The sequence below is a fragment of the Mirounga angustirostris genome, unplaced genomic scaffold (genome assembly GCF_029215605.1).
Source record: "Mirounga angustirostris isolate CCGP_5_RB_7025 unplaced genomic scaffold, mMirAng1.0.hap1 SCAF_136, whole genome shotgun sequence".
NCBI lineage: Eukaryota > Metazoa > Chordata > Mammalia > Carnivora > Phocidae > Mirounga > Mirounga angustirostris.
The window spans coordinates 50274-68433 of NW_026991844.1; the positions used below are offsets into that span (position 1 = coordinate 50274).

Sequence of the window (18160 nt, forward strand, 5' to 3'; positions counted from 1 at the left end):
AGAATCAGAGAGTTTAGGCCCTCTAAAGTAATAAATTCTAGGAAAGAACCTTAATAAATGTAAACACATTACACAGGCCTAATAGAGGACAGAGTTTGGCTAAAGAAAGGTTCCACCAGCAACTTGAAAAAAGATAATGTGGTATGAAAATGAGAGTAATTATCCACAATAATCTAATTAGCTTACTAAATTTGTAATTTCTACATTAACCTACAGAAATAAAAGCTGATAAAATTGATGGGTTCCTTCAGCCACAGAAATTAGAACTGGTCAAAAATCAATGCTTCTAAATTTCTGCTATGAAATTAAACAAAATCTTCTTTTCATATCAATAAATATCCAAATAATTTAAAAATATCAGTCTTTATTTACATATTGTATATCTCAAAAAACGCTGGGGGAAAAAAGTTTCAAGAGGAAGTCAGTAAATTCTCATAGATCTGCCTGTTGCTAGCACTTGGGGGAGAGGGAGTCGTGGAATTCTTGGAGATTGGAATCTTGATGGCAGAACTTCAAATGTTCGAATCACTTGCCAAGAAGTGCCACACTTGCTCTGTGTTTGAAATGGGGAAGAGGGTGTCGGGGAAGGGGTAAAGAGGGAGGGAGGGAGGGAGGAGGGAAGACAAATTTAAATTCAGACCTTTAGGAAGTATTTAGGCAGAGAAAAACAATCATAAGCTTGGTATGACACATTTCCCTATTTCAAGTTACTCCCCTTTAAACTCTTGTCCTAAGTTCTCTCATTTGGCTCAAGCCTTATATAAAACTGTGCTAAAAATTCCAGAGGCTTCCCATTTTATTCCCTTCATCTTTCTGGATCATTTTAGTCTCTACGGAATAACACAGAAGTTAGTGTCCTAGCTACAGCATGAAAGGTCTAGGAAAACCTTGTACTGTAAAATTTGACTGCCTGTCAAATATCCCAAAATGGGATAGTATTGAAAAGAAACAGTCTGTTAGTTTCCCATATAAGGAATACAGCTTGCTTTCCCATGAAATGTCTACAGATCTGCTCTTTTCTAAACATCATAGAACTTGACACAGTAAATAGTTCTAATTTTTCCTCCAATTTTGTGAGTTGAATGCTCTTCTAATGTTTTATATTAAAACAAAGGATCAAAAATCTTGCAAAGTTTCAAAGATGAATGCTTCGTGCCTATGCTTATATTCTGAAATTCTTACTACACGACATTTTTACTTGTTTCTCAAAACAGCTTCAAATAATGGTTAACAAAAAATAAAGTATTTCCAATCCTACTATAAATTTTGATTTTAAGATATTTATTTAAAATGATTCATTAAAATGATGAGATAATAAAGAAAATCTCCCAAATTCAGGTATCTGGAGTCTCATTAAATTTATCAAAAGTACCTGAAACCTCTCAGTACTTCACCAAAAATGTCACTAACACAAACTATTTTCTAGCCTAGAAGTAATATATGTGCTCCTTCTCATTTTCTGAAATTAGGAAATAATTGATTTCATCTGAAAATTTTAATGACTATTTTAAAAAGTATTTTACTTGGTTTATATAACTTTTAAATTAACCTATTGTACTTTTTCTGGTTTCCACCATTATAAACGAATTTATATATCTAGCTCCTCAAGAACCAAAAACCGTACCTTCCTCTTTATTTCTTCCCTTATTTGGTGACGATGACACCTGAAAGATAAAAACAAAGAGTCCCTGTTACGAATATCTAGATGTGGAAACTACATCCACAATGTTTTTTTTTTTCGTGAAACTATAAAACAAACTTTATGCGCAATGGTTCTCTAACCTGAGAAAAGTAAGTACTCCTCTCTGCCTCATTGCTTCTTCTTTGGGATAAACAAACCACAGACAGAGTCAAATAAAAAAAGCATGCTTGAAAATATTTTTCTCATTAACCCATGGGAACTACTGAGAATGCAGAGAGAGAGAGGTTTTCTTTCAGTTGTTTCCCTGGCTGAGGACTAGAGGACAAAAATCTAACACACACATTCATAGACACATCATGCACATGCATGTACACACACACACACAATTATATAATTTATTTAGCTGTCTTCTAGAGCATTTAATTTTTCTGTTTATTTCCATGACTGGGCCAAGATTTATAAAACAAATGTAGTATAATCTGTGATAGACAAGTCTGAAAGAAAGGCTTTTCTGAGATATCAGATTTTTTTTCCTAATTAAGAACAATACATTTTTTAGTTTTTGTTTTGTTTTGTTTTTTAACATTTTATTGAGAGATCCCTCATCCATGGAGAGGAATGCACAAAGCCCAAGAATAAACATCTATGTAATCACCACCCAAGTTGAGAAATGGAACAGGCCAGGCCCTTCCCCAATCGTAACTTTTTCTCCCCTCGGGATAACCACTACCCTGATTTTATAACACATTTGAGATTTCAAATTTAATAACCAACTTCTAATTCTCTGATTTTGCTCACCCTCAATAGGAAAGATCTGTTTCTAACCTTTGAGGTCTGGGACAAAGGTACAAAGGGAAGACTGCATACCATACATGTGAATACTTAAAAGTTATAAATCAAGCTAACAAAGTGATGAATGGAGTATAAAGTATGCTCCATCCTCCTATCTTGAGAAATATACTTTTTTTTTTTTAAAGATTTTATTTATTTATTTGAGACAGAGAGAATGAGAGAGACAGAGAGCACATGAGAGGGGGGAGGGTCAGAGGGAGAAGCAGGCTCCCTGCCGAGCAGGGAGCCCGATGCGGGACTCGATCCAGGGACTCCAGGGATCATGACCTGAGCCGAAGGCAGTCGCTTAACCAACTGAGCCACCCAGGCACCCGAGAAATATACTTTTGTAACGACTTGGAAGCCCTCGTTTGGCATTCTAGACACCCCAGAGACTGCCTGAATACAGCAGAGTAAGGAAAAGAGGCACGTGGCCCTCATCCTGCCCCACTTCTCTCCCGTTCGCAGGCTCCAGGCTGTAGTGAGGAGCCTCCCTTGCACAAGGGCAGAAATTCCAGCCCACACATTTATGTACTCCCTGCCTCCGAACAGCCACCCAATGGCCCCTGCAGAAGTAACAGTGAGCACACTGTTCACAAAAGAATGAGAATGGACTTGGGGAGATGCCCATGAAGACCCTGGAAACAGGCTTGCAGCTATGTGGGCAAAGGATTTTGAGTAGCTAGAGTGTGGTATGGAATGCGGGGGCTTGGCTCCTGGTGAATGCACAACTTTGGTCTCTTGGTCTTGTCTTATGGGGAGGGACATAACTGATGAAGGCCAAAGCAAAGTAGGGCCCTCCTTGCTTAGGTCTAAGGGCAGTACTGAATAAGAACAAGTCAGTAGGAAGAAAAACTTAAATTTCAGCAACAGTAAATAGCCTCTGGATAATTAATGCATCAACTTGGAAGGTGTTTGTAGCTGAGGTTAACATTTAAATAGGTAAACTCTCAGTAAAACAGACTACCCTCCTTAATGTGGGTGGGCCTCAACCAATCAGTTGAAGGCGTGACTAGAACAAAAAGACCAGCCTCCCCAAGCAAGAGGAAATTTTCCGGCAAACTGCCTTTGGACTTCATCTGCATCCCTGGCTCCCGTCTGTCTCCAGCTTGCTGGCCTACTCAGCAGATTCTGGGCTCACTAAGCCTCCACAATCACTTTTTACATATATCTATACATCCTATTGTTTCTTTGGAGAACCCTAATACATTCCTCTGAACCATAAATAGTGTAAAGTTATTTTTCCTTTCACTCTTTAAGAAAAAGGCTAATCAAATGTACTTTATGTTCTGTCACAGAAAAATGATGTAACAAAAAAACCTCTGTATAAATTCTATACAGAACATCCTTGAGATTTCCAAGTACTTCAAAAAAAACCAAGAAAAAATTCTATTCAGCTTCCTAGCACAAGAAAATGCTTAACGATGGTTGGTTTGGAGGATGACAGAACTTACGTAAACCTGGGTGTGAAAGTACCACCATGGTATAAAAATTATACTCATTGAGAGTAGGCCTCTGGGATTTGATGGCTGTTTTACTACACAGACAGCAAGAGTAACTTCTTTATTCTTTGCTATTGGTATGCTCTTTCAATTGTGCAGGATATCTATTACAAAGTTTGTTGGAAAGTTAGCTGTTTAGCTTTCCTGTTCAAAATGAGCAGTTGTTTCTTGCTGGAGCTGCCAAACATTTCAGAGGAAGGAAACATGTGGTATATAAGCATACATCAGAGATATTGCCAAGTTTGGTTCTGCCACTGCCATAATGCAAGTATTGCAATAAAATGAGCCAAATGAATTTCTGATTTCCTAGTAAAGGTTATGTATACACTCCATTAAGTGCACATAGCATTATATCTAAAATAACAATGTAAATACCTTAATTTAAAAATTACTGCTAAAAAATGCTAACCATCACCTGAGCTTTCAGTGAGTTATAATCTTTTTGCCGATGGAGGGTCTTGCCTTGATGTTGATGGCTGCTGACTGATCAGGGTGATGGTTCCGTACGTTTGGGTGGCTTAGCAGTTTCTTAAACAAATAAGACAACAGCGAAGTTCGCCACATCGATTGACTTCTCCTTTCATGAATAACTTCTCTGCAGCATGCGATGCTGTTTGATAGCATTCTACCTACAGTAGAACTTGTTTCAAAACTGTAGAGTAATACTCTCAAACCTTGCTGCTACTTTATCAACTGAATTTATGTAATATCCTTTGTTATTTCTACAATCTTTATAGCATCTTCACCAGGAACAAATTTCATCTCAAGAAAACACTTTGTCCATCCATAATAAACAACTCCTCATCCATTCCACTTCTACCATGAGATTGCAGCAATTCAGTCCCATCTTCAAACTCCACTTCTCATTCTAGTTCTCTTCCTATTTCCATCACATCTGCAGCTACCTCCTCCACTGAAGTCTTGAACCCCTCGAAGTCATCCATGAAGGTTGGAATCAACTTCTTCCAAACTCCTGTTCATGTTGATATTTTGACCTCTTCCTTTGAAATACAAATGGTCTCAATGAGGTCTAGAATGGTGAAGTCTTTGTAGCAGGTTTTCAATTTACTTTGCCCAGATCTACAGAGGAGTCACTTATCTGTGGCAGCTATAGCCTTATGAAAGGTATTAAGTAGTAAGACTTGAAAGTCCAAATTACTCCTTTGATCCATGGGCTGCAGAATGCATGTTGTGTTAGCAGGCATGAAAACAACATGAATCTCACTGTACATCACCATCAACTGTCTTGGGTGACCAGATGCATTGTCAATGAGTAATAATATTGTGAAAGGATACTAGGTCTCAACAGTGGGCTTAAATAGTCACTAAACCATGTTGTAAACAGATGTGCTGTCATGCAGGCTTTGTTGTTTCATTTACAGAGCACAAACAGAGTAAAGTTAGTAGAATTCTTCAGGGTCTGAGGATTTGTGGGATGGCAATGAAGTCACCAGCTTATGAGCCCCTGACAAGTCGGCCTGTCCTCTGAAGCTTTGGAAACCAAGCACTGACTTCTCCTCTCTAGCTGTGAAAGTTATAGATGGCATCTTCTTCCAATAGAAGGCTGTTTCATCTACACTGAAAATCAATTGCTTAGCATCTCCACACTCATTAATCATCTTAGCTAGACTTTCTGTTGACTTGCTGCAGCTTCTTTTCCATCAGCACTTGCTGCTTCACCTTGAACTTCTGTGTTATGGAGATGGCTTCTTCCCTGAAACCTCATGAACCAACCTCTGCCAGCTTCCAACTTCTCTTCTGCAGCTTCCTCACCTCTCTCAGCCTTCACAGAATTGAGAAAAGTTAGGGCCTCGCTCTGGATTAGGCTTTGGCTTAAGGGAATGTTGTAGCTGGTTTGATCTTCTGTCCAGACCGCTCAAACATTCTCCATAACAGCAATAAGGCTGTTTTGCTTTCTTATCACTTGGGTGTTCACTGGAGTAGTCAAGAACTTTTCCTTTGCGTTCACAATTTGGCTTATTGTATGAAGCAAGAGGCCTAGTTTTGGGCCCGTCTTGGCTTTCAAAATGTGCCTTCTCCATTAAGGTTAGTCATTTTTTGCTTTTAATTTAAAAGGAAAGACGTGGGACTCTTCCCTTCACTTGAACACTCAGAGGCCATTGTAGGGTTATTAACTGGCCTAATTTCAATATTGTTTTGTCTCAGGTGATAGGAAAGCCTCTCTTTGGGCCACATGGGGAACAGCCAGACAGTGGAACAGTCTGAACACACACATTTGTCCATTGTGTTCACTGCCTTTTAGGAGTGTGGTTTGTGGCGCCCCAAAACAATTACGATAGTTAATATCAAAGCTCCCTGATCACAGATCACCATAACAAATATGGTAATAAAAAAGCCTGAAATATTGTGAGAATTACCAAAACATGACAGAGACACAAAGTGAGCAAATGCTTTTAGAAAAGTGGCACAGAGCCAAGAGACTTGCTTGACAGTTACCACAAACCTCAATATGTACACAATGCAGCATCTGTGAAGCACAGTAAAGTGAATGGCAATAAAATGAGGCGGGCCTGTACAAAACAGGGGAACTGAGCAACTTCTCATTAACCTACGAAGTATTACAGGACAGAAACGAACAAACTACTCTAGCTGAAACATTTATCATTACATTTTATTTTAAAAATAATTTCCAGGGGCGCCTGGGTGGCTCAGTCGGTTAAGTGTCTGCCTTCGGCTCACATCAAGATTCCAGGGTCCTGGGATCGAGCCCTGCATCAGGCTCCCTGCTCGGTGGGGAGCCTGCTTCTCCCTCTCCCTCTGCCCCTCCTCACCTCCCGACTTGTGCTCTCTTTCTCTCTCCGCACTCTCCCTCTCAAATAAACAAAATCTTAAAAAAAATAATTTTCAGAATGTTATTTCTTTTTTTTTAAAAGATTATTTTTATTTTTAAGTAATCTCCACACAGAATGTGGGGCTCGAACTCACAACCCCAAGATCAAGAGTCACGTGCTCTACCAACTGACCCAGCCCAGCACCCCCTTATTTCTTCAATCTTAAAATATATTTCTTGGTTAGAATATATTCAGTATGTACAAAAACTTATAAAAAAAGAAAACAAACATCACCAATAAGTTGAATGCTCAGAGATAAGAACTCTTATAGTTTGGGGGTCATCTTTTTTTTTTTTTACATTTTTCCATATTAACATATGCCAAAAGAGAGACCAACATTTAAATCTGAGAACAACAAGGGGTTCATGAGACACATCTGCTCTTCAACTTTTGACCTAGAGTCAATGGCTTCCTGATTTTTTTTTTTTTTTAAAGATTTTATTTATTTATTTGAGAGAGAGAGAATGAGAGACAGAGAGCACGAGAGGGAAGAGGGCAGAAGGGGAAGCAGACCCCCCGCTGAGCAGGGAGCCCGACGCGGGACTCGATCCCGGGACTCCAGGGTCATGACCTGAGCCGAAGGCAGTCGCTCAACCAACTGAGCCACCCAAGCGCCCATAGCTTCCTGATTCTTAAATGTAACAACAAACCACACCTGCTTACAAAAAATGGAAGAACTAAGAGCAGCACAGAGGAGGAGCACCTAAAAGTGACCCAATCCCAACTCTGTCAGAAGTCACCACCACGACGTTTTCATGGTAAGAAATGAAGAAAGCATTTTCAGTTACTTACAGGAAAAATGTGGGCACCCTCTAATCATCTAATATAAATTCTCCACAAAACAGTATTATTTTATACTCTTATTCTAAAAATGCCATCTCTCCTTTTCCCACTCCAAAAATACTTTCATAAATGAATCCGGAGTTTGCAGTACCGAAGTATTCCTCTTTTACCCACCAAAGAAAGCTTACTCTAGCCTCTGTCCCAATTCATGCTTAAACTGTATTTTAAGTTGATATGAACCATTAATACAACTGCTCTGTACTTAGTGCCTTTACTTCATATAACCCCACCAGGTCCCTACAAGCATCTTCCATTGCAGGTTACATTTGTTCAACTTAATTAACTAACATGATACACTGATTGAAACACTATAAAACTGTGCTTTCCTATATAAGAATTGATATTATTTCACTTTATTATAAGGGTTCAAAATTAAAGGGAAAAAAAGTTCCCAGTTTTTCATTTAGGTACAGCAGAGTTGTAGTTGATTAATTAATTAATTAGATTTAATTAAATTAATTTAATTAAATTATCTTTAATATTCTCTTCCTGCATATTTCCACAGTTCATAAGGCAATTGCTGTGTATTAGTTTTACTTTTACATTTCTTTTCTGATTTTTGCTTTAGAAACCCAGCAAAATATGACCAATTCTTAGTTATCCATAGACAAAATGTAGAGTATTTTAGGTTATGTAAGTTTAATCTACTTCCTCTTCCTTCCAATAATGTATATAATTGGCTAGAATCAAACAAAATGACCTTATTTTCATCTGTTTCACCTTTGAGTGGTGATGCAGAGTGAGCTTTTAAGAAGTCAAAAAGGAACATCTTTATGATAATTCATTATTAAAATTTTTTAAAATATCTTTTCTTGATAAATCAGGATCTGATTCTAGTGCACTGTCCTTTAACATTCAGCTGAGGAGTCCTGACATCAAATACAAAATCACCGTCCCAAATTTCACACAACACTGCAGATATCACTGCTTCACTAAAGAAATAAAGCCTACCAAGTGTAGTCAGTACATTTTTAATTAAAGTAGAAATTTCCCCCTTACTCTTCTCCTTCAACGCACTACTCATGAACCCGTGAACCATCATCACGGCCATCTCTGAGCTTTGTGTGCTCCAGGTTTGCCTGAGACTGCTTTTAGGGGAAACCTGGCCAAGGGAAGGCAAAAACAAAGTGAGACTGCTACTGCTGAGCCTTCTCTGGGAGGTACTCTCTTCTCCCAGTTCCAGAAGTTTCTAGTGCTTTCCACCACTCCTGTGAGCTAACTGGTTCACAGTATCATGAGACTGGGCCCTGCAACTGAGTGGGAGTGTGCTACTTACTCTCTTTGCCCTGAATCCTAAATTCTAGGAATTTTAATCCCTGAGGCTACCAGGCTGTGTAGGGCCTGAGACAGGTCTGGGAATTTCTTTATCGAGTGTGGTTCTTTCTCAGTCCTACATGCACTGAGTTTGTGTGTGTAACCTCACAAACGTCAATTCTTTTTTTTTTCCCCAGCAAAATGACTACAGTCACCAAATAGTAAAAAACCTTACAAATTACCTAATTCAAACTTTGCCCAACTTCTCATGATGCCTAGAGGTTTTCCATTTCCTCAGAGAGCAGAATACAAGGAAAGTGCTTAAATAGAAGCATGTGGGAAAATTCTGGAAAAAAAATTCCCAGATGGGAAAAGTGGTTAAGTATTAGAATAAGTTATGTTGTAGAAACTAACTTCTCTTTCCTCTTCCCTTTCTTCCTGTTCAAGTCTCTGAATATAGGACTGATTCTCACTGAATAATTTAAATTAGTCACAATGACTTTTCCAATATCCAACAATGGGATGGGCTATCTCATGAAGGAGTGACATCCTCATCACTGCAAGTATTCAAGAAGCTGGAATAGAAGGGATTTTTCTCTCTGTGGTCCATTGAATTCAACAACATTAATGCCAATAGTGATAATAAAACTCAACGTGTATTGAATACTTTCTAGCTGCTTCACATTTTACCTGAATTATCTCATCCAATTCTCTTATAAGGAAGATATTATTCTTAGCTCCATTTTATAAATAAAGAAACCAGGCATAAATAAGTTAAATAATTTGTCTTAAGTTATGAATGAAAGACCTGATATTTGGACCTAGATGGTCGGACTCTGGAACTTTTTTTCTTCCCCACAAAGAAACTCACTGGACTAACACCAACATAAAATAAATGGTGCACACTGTATTTATATTATCGTTTAGTAAGTTTTGACATATATACACAAAGTCATCATCGCAGTCAAGATAATAAACATATTACCCACTACCCCCAATTTCTTCTTGTCCCTGTAAAAGAAACTGCAAAATCTTTCCTCCCTGGCTCTCTCCCAAACTCTCCAACCAATGATGTTTTGTGTCACCATACACGAGCATCTGCATTTCCTAAAATTTTATATAAGTGGTATGATATAATATGTATATGTCTGCTTTTATATACTCAATTTTCTAAATTTTTTAAAATTGTCAGCCATGTTATAAGCATGTATCAAATATTCATTTCTTTTTATTGCTGAGTACTCCCACTGCTGAACATACGGTCTGAATATACCACAATTTATCTATCCATTCATCTGCTGATGGACATTTGGGTTGTTTTCACTTTTTGTCTATTACAAAGAAAGCTGATATAAACATTTGTGTACAAGTCTTTGTATGGACATATACTTCCATTTCTCTTGGGTAAATATATAAAAGTGGAATGGCTAGATCACATGGTAGGTCTATGCTTAACTTCTCAAGAAAATGCCAGATTGTTTTTTCCATAGTGGTTGTATCATTTTTCATTCCGATCAACAGGCTATGGAATGACCAGTTCCTCCACTTTCTTGCTCACAATTGGAATGGCCAATCTTTTATATTTTTAGCTATTCTAAGAAGTGTGCATCAGTATGTCATTGTGGTTTTTAATTTATATTTCCTTAATGACTAGTCAAGTTGAGCATCATCTCACATGTTTTCAGTATGTCTTCTTTGGCTAAGTGACCATTCAAATATTTTGCACATTTCCTTTGGGGGTGAGGGGATGTTTTATTTTCTTATTAATGAATTGTGAGAATTCTTTATATATTCTAGTACAAGTCCCTTTCTCAGGTGTATGATTTTCAAATATGTTCTTACTGTATGTGGCTTTTTTTTTTTTTTTTAAGATTTTATTTATTTATTTGACAGAAAGACACAGTGAGAGAGGGAACACAAGCAGGGGGAGTGGGAGAGAGAGAAGCAGGCCTCCCGCCGAGCAGGGAGCCCAATGTGGGGCTCGATCCCAGGACCCTGGGATCATGACCTGAGCCGAAGGCAGACGCTCAACGACTGAGCCACCCAGGTGCCCCTGTATGTGGCTTTTTATTCTCTTATTTTTTTACAGAAGAGAAATTTTTAATTTTGATAAAATTCAATTTATCATTTTTGAAAATAGGTTATGCTTCTAGTGCCATATCTAAAAAACTTTGCCTAACTAACCCAAGATCAAAACAGGTTTATAGTTTTATGTTTTAAATTTTGGTCTAGGATGCATTTAGGCAATTATCATATATACAGTGCAAGGTATGGATTGAAGTGAGGTTTCTTTGGTACCATATGGAATAACCAACTGTTCAAGTACTACTTGTTGAAAAGAGTATCATTTTGAAAATCAGTTGTCCACATATATGTAGGTCTATTTCTGGATTTGGTTTCATTAATTTGTCTAGTTTTACACCATTACTAAAGTCTCTTGATTACTGTAGTTTTATAGAATGTCCTGAGATCAGGAAGTTACTATTCCAACTTTCTTCTTTATAAAGTTGTTTAATTTATTCTAGGTTTCTGGTACTTATGAGTTTGTTACATGAGTTTGTTAATTTCTATAAAAAAGTGTATTAGAATTTGATTGACATTGCTCTGAAATCTATATAGATCAATTTGAGAAGAACATCATAATTTTGAGTCTTCCAGCCTATAAACATAATGTATTTATCATGTTTATAAATATATCTATTAATATAGTTCTCTGATTTCTGTCGGCAATGCTTTAACAGGTTCTTCACATATTTTTTTCCAGATTTATCCCTAGGTGTTTCATATTTTTGATGCCATTATAAATATCATATTTACTTTTAGTTTCCAACTGTTATTTCTAGCATATAAAAATATAATTGTTTTTTGTATATTGATCTTGTATCCTGCAACAAACTTGTTAAAATCACTTATTCTGGTCGTTTCAGGTAGATTTTATTGAATATTCTACACAGACATTCATGTCATCTTCCTTTATAAGCTGGATGCCCTTTCCTTCTTTTTATTGCACTGGCTAGAACCTACAATGCGAATAAAAATAGTGGAAGTCAGCTAGGCCAAGTATTGTGTTTATGGAAAGATTTTAAGTACACATTTAATTTGTTTATGCCTATTTCTTCTTCAGTGAACTTTGGTAATTTACATATCTCAAGGAATCTGTCCATTTCATCCAAGTTGTCAAATTTACTGGTATAAAGTTTTTCATATATTTTCCTATTTTTCTCCTAATAACTGTAGAATCAGCAGGGATGTCACTTTTCTCATTCCTGATGCTGAAAATTTGTCTTCTTTCTTTTCTTTCCTGATTATTCCGGCTAAAGAGGTAGCAATTTTATTGATCATTTCACGAACTAGCTTTTGGTTTTACTAATTCTCTCTGTTGTTTTCCAAGGTGTTCAAATTTTTTAATTATGAATACTTCAAACATGCAGAAAATGCAGAGACAATTATAACACATACCTACTCCCTACACTTTTAAAAGAGTTAACGTTATTTAGAAACTTCACAGAAGTCTCTTTTTCTCCCTACTCATCAGAAATTAAAATCATATTTATTTCCCTTCTCAGAAGTAACCTGTAACCACCATGCTGACGCTGGTGCTTACTGTTCTTATTTATGTTTCTAAAATGTGAACACCATTATCAGTTTGTATCCATAAAAATATATGGTACTGCTTTGGGTGTTTTGCATACTATGCACAATGTCTTGCTGCAAAAGCTTTTTCTGCCCAACACTGCACTTTCAGGTTTTACCCATGTAGAGTCACACAGTTCCAATTTCCGTATTTTGCCTGTGGCACAGCATTCCACCACATAAATTTACCAGCTTATTTACCCAGCTCTTATCCATAGACTTTAGTCAGTTTCCAATTTTGCCATGTCTGATCTCATAAACACACATGTGTACTTAGAAGAGCAATTTCTGAGTAGTGGATTCTAAGTATCTTCAACTTTACTTACAATTATTTAATTGCTCTTTAAAGTAGTTGTGTCAATTTATACTCCCATCAAACATACCAACAAGTATGAGAGGCCTCCTTTCCCCACTTGCTTAAAAACACCTGGAAAATCAGACTTCTACACGTTTGCCAACATGGTAACTGTGAAATTATATTGTGTCTTAGTTTTTTGTTTTGTTTTGTTTTTTAAGATTTTATTTATTTGACAGAGAGAGAGACACAGCGAGAGAAGGAACGCAAGCAGGGGGAGCGGGAGTGGGAGAAGCAGGCTTCCCGCTGAGCAGGGAGCCCGATGCGGGCTTGATCCCAGGACCCTGGGACCATGACCTGAGCTGAAGGCAGATGCTTAACGACTGAGCCACCCAGGTGCCCCTATTGTGTCTTAGTTTGATCTCACTGATTATTGGTGAGATACAGCAAATTTTCACGTTTACTGGCCATTTAAGTATCCTCTTTTGTGAACTGTCCATTTATATTGTTTGCCCATTTTTTTTTTCCTACGAGGTTATCTTTTTCTTGTTGATCTGAATAAGTTGTTAAATCTTCTGTCATTTCTATGCAAATATCTTCTCCCAATCAATGGCTTATGTTTTACCTCATTTTATGGTATCTTGTAACTGTTCACAGTTTTGGTTTTTTTTAAACTTTATTTAAATTTATCAATTCTTTTTAGGTTATTCCCGGCCTTTACTACGCCATATAAATTTTAGGATCATCCTGTCAAGTTCAATCAAAAACCTTAGTAGGATCCTGATTAAAAATCAAATGATTTCATTAATTAATATGAGAGAAAAGGCCATTTTCATGATTATGTATATTCATCTTCTATTTTTTAAAAAAATTCATTATGCTGTACTTCCCTATTCGTACTTTTCCATTTATTCTTGATTTAATATTGGTAATTTATATTTTAAACAAAATTGTCAATTCATCTGTGTTCTTGCCAAAAGCATCTCACAGTATTCCCTTCTAATTATTTAAATATCTATGTCCATAATTATGTCTTTAATTCTTGACATTTTCACTTGTGCTTTCTCTTTCATCCTTCCTATAATAGTTTTGTTTATTCTATTATTCTTAAAAAAATAAACCCAGCTTTTGTTTTAATTGATCCTTGCCATTATCTGTTTTCTTTCATTAAACATTTGCTGTAGGGGCGCATGGGTGGCTCAGTCAGTTAAGCATCTGACTCTTGATTTCCGCTCAGGTCATGATCTCAGGGTTGTGAAATTGAACCCTGTGTGAGGCTCCGTGCTGGGTGTGGAGCCTGCTTAAGATTCTCTCTCTCCCTCCCCCTCTGTCCCTCCCTCCACTAAAAAAAATAAAATAAATTGCTCTACTCTTTGTAATTTTCTTTCTTATGTTAAAAGATAAGAAAAAGAACAGAGTAACTGTTGAGTTCAGAATCTGGCCTCTCAGTTTTCATTTCTGCTATATCATTTTACTGCTCTCAAAAACTGTTTTTGCTGCATTGTGGAAGTTTTGACATATAGCAACCCAGTTGTCACTCAATTTTAAGGATTTTATGATTCCTTACAATTTGTTTTGTTGTGGTATAACTTATTCAGAAGTGTTTTTAGTTTCCAAACATATGGGTTTGGGGTTTTTTCTTTTAATATTTTCATAAGTGATAAGTAAACTTTATTATACTATAGACAAGAGAATGTTGTCTCCATGACATCAACTCTTGGGCTTTTTTTTTTTTTTTTTGCAACTCTTTGTGGACCAATACTCAATTTTTGGAAGTGTCCACATGTACTAGAAAAAACAATGCATTCTCTAATTACATATGTCTATAAGATTAAGCTTATAAACTTTGTTTCAATCGACTCAACATATTTTCAAAAAATATTTACATACAGTAAAGGATCCTAAAAGTAGTATCTTAAATCCCAGTAGTCAAATAAATTGTCATCAATAGCAATTAATATTATATCTGGAAGGCAAATCACATAATGCGTGCACATACCTACACAAACACACATTTTTTGTTCCCTATAAATGCTCTGAATCTTGCTCCTGGAAATAAAGCTCCAATTCCTAGTCACACCATCCTCAAGAATTGCAAAGTCCCATTATTTTCTGGCTCTAAAGCTACATAAAAGTTAAAAAAAAAAAAAAAAAAAAAAGACACACTATCCCCAGACATGTAATTAGGTGGTCCTCTGGTTGAACTATTACAGACTGTTACTCTTGTTGCCAGAGACCCACGCTGTGGCCCGACTCCCAGATTAACAGGGCAGTGCTCTCTGCCTCTGTGGATCCCCAGTGTGTTGAGATCTGCACAAGTCTTGCTTTTGACACAGCCTTGCCTTTCATGATTGTAAATAATTCAAACATCTACATCCAAAACAAAATCCCATAATTCTTTTGATCATTTCAATTCTCCTTATCCTCTTCAGATCCACTATCCTTCTTAAGACCTGACCTATGCATGACAAATTACTTCTATAGCTATTTTGTTTTGTTTCTCAGATGCTTCCAAATAATACTCATCAGGCTGTCGGCTTTTATTTTATTTTTCTTGGTTATAATGACAATATTCTTCCTATGACCTGTACATATTGTCAGGTAACTACTTAATGATTTTTTTCTTAATATCTCAATGCTATTTACACTTAATTGTGCTTTCATCAATACATATTCACAAGTATATGCTTCCTGTAACAGTTCTATTCATCACTCAAAAGTTTAATCCATGTCTTTTCTTTTTGTATTTTAAAAGTATCCATTTGCCAAAGCAGTTAATTTATCCTAAAATCTCACCTAATCAACTCATCCTGAGTATTCTATCAATATAGATCTTGTTGATTAAACTTGTTAGAATGCATTCACTCACTCTAATAAAGCCTACTAATAAACTCTGGGGTTATAATTTGATTCTACATAATCCCAGGATTGATGTGGTCAGAATGTGAACAAATTTGATGGATAACTTCAATGTCTTAAGTTATTTTGAGCAACCAAAGGGCAAACAAAAACTAATAGTACTTTGACATTAATGCAATGCTCAGTATATAGCAAAACAGAGAGATCTGGGAATATATACCTGAATAATTTTGATTCAAACATCTCAGTGTAGTTCTGAAGAGATGAAATGCCAAGTCAAAATACTCTGACTACAAAGAACTTCGTTATTTTAAGTTACTAAAATTTTCACAAGAAAGTATTATCTAATCTGGGTTCCTGAATCACTAGATGCTGCAAATAGAGCAATTCTTCAACTTACACATTTTAAATGGTGAAATCCCATATATGATATGCTCCATTAGAAGTAGTGAAGAAGGACTGATTTCTCTGCATCTGGATTTTCTGAATAATCAGTTTAGCACTTTCTTCATGATTATGAACCACAACAAAGTTACCACACCAAGTAATTAAAGCTGGATATTAATGTTTTGAATTCTAATCTTACCTCAGATCTAACTATCTAAATCACATCCATGTCCTCCAATTATTCTTTTTTCCAAGAGGATTATTTTCCTACTAGTATGATAGGAGACAAATAAAAAACAGGATATAAGACAGAAACTTTAATCCTGTAGCTAATTTTAAGACAAGAATCTATTATACCTATTATTTATAAATCCCAAACTAAAATGGAATAGTCTTAATCTGAGATTAGCGAAAGACTACTTGGGCAAAGATAAACAGTTTTTTGTTTTCCTTTTTCTCCTTAAAGAATAATAAATATGGATGAGAACTAAGTTCAGAATATAACCTACATATATACAAAACTGAAAACTTGGGGAAAATAAACTGATATTGTACCCTGCATTACGAATAATGGCTTCCCTGATCTTCCCTACCTCCCTATAATCTGTTTTCATCACTGCAGCCAGAGTAATCTTGTCAAAATCTAAGTCAATTACTCCTCTGCTTAAAACTAGCTCGTGGTTCCGTATCTCATTCAGAATAAGAAACAAATTTCTTAAGACAGTCTTTACAGACTATTTTACAGGGTCTTTCATAATAATTTGCCACCGCTTCCACCCCTCAGATCCAAACATTTCTGATCTCACCTCCTCCTGTCTCCCCTAGACTCTCTCTACTCCACCAGTCACTGTGTTTCCTTGGCTATTTCTTGAACATGTCAGGCATCCTCTTGTCTCATGGCCTTTGGGACTGTGGCCTGGGATGCTTTTCCTTCACTTGGCTAATACTCTTACCTTCTACAAATCTTGACTCATGTCAGTCTTCTCCTAGTGAGGCTGCCCCTGACTCCCTTTTTAGTAACTACAACTCTAATCCCACTCCTGGCACTTCATCCCCTCTGCCCTGCCCATTTTTCATAAAGGCATTTATTACGTTCAGACACACTACAGTTGATCCTTGAACAATAGGGGTTTGAACTGTGCAAGTCCACTTATAAGTGGATTTTTTTCAATAAATACAGTACAATACCAAATGTATTTATTTTCCTTATGATTTTCTTAGTAACATTTTCTTTTCTCTAGTTTACTTTATTGTAATAACACAATATATAATTCATATAACGTACAAAGCATGTGTTAACTAACTATGTTATCAGTAGTAGTTAAGTTTTGGGGGAGTCAAAAGTTATACATGGATTTTCGACTATGCAGGGGGGTCAGCACCCCTAACCCTCTGCATTGTTCAGGGTCAGCTGTATATATTTTCCTTGATTTCTTTTTTTTTTTTAAAGATTTTATTTATTTAACAGAGAGAGACATAGCGAGAGCAGGAACACAAGCAGGAGGAGTGGGAGAGGGAGAAGCAGACTTCCCGCAGAGCGGGAAGCCCGAATGTGGGACTCGATCCCAGGACCCTGGGATCATGACCTGAGCCGAAGGCAGACGCCTAACGACTGAGCCACCCAGGTGCCCTATTTTCCTTGTATTTATTTATCCATTTTCCCAACTAGAATGTTAGCTACATAAGGGCAGAGGTTTTTCTTGTCTTTTCTTTAATACTGCATGCCCAGTACCTAGAATCTTACCACACACAGCAGGTACTAATTCAACAGCTGACGAATTAGTGGGGAAAAAAATTCAAAGCAGCCACAGTGAGTAAACATTTTCACTGTTCCTGAAGTAAAGATCTAAATTCACTAGTTTCAATTTCATAATTAGTTTAAGATTAAAAAGAAAAAGCTTAATTTATAAATGGGATTTCTAGGCTATGACCAATCCTGAACACACTTTATATAGCAACATTACCTGATTATCTGAATATGAATTTTCTTATTTAGTGGTCTCCAAATCAAGCATTAATTTCCTAATAAATTCAATTGCCTCTAGACAGCCTTATCACTAAG

General features: G+C 36.6%; 1 protein-coding gene across 1 annotated transcript in view; it reads right to left on the reverse strand.

Moving 5' to 3' along the window:
* Nucleotides 1–344: 344 nt before the first annotated feature.
* PPA2 (inorganic pyrophosphatase 2) overlaps nucleotides 345–18160 on the reverse strand; it is a 66519-nt gene continuing 48703 nt past the window's right edge. Inside the window, exons 10-11 of the mRNA XM_064583911.1 lie at nucleotides 1625–1664; nucleotides 345–553 (exon numbers count right to left, since the gene is read on the reverse strand). Coding sequence (XP_064439981.1) covers nucleotides 513–553; nucleotides 1625–1664 — 81 coding nt within the window. The 3' untranslated portion in view covers nucleotides 345–512. The remainder of the gene's footprint in view (nucleotides 554–1624; nucleotides 1665–18160) is intronic.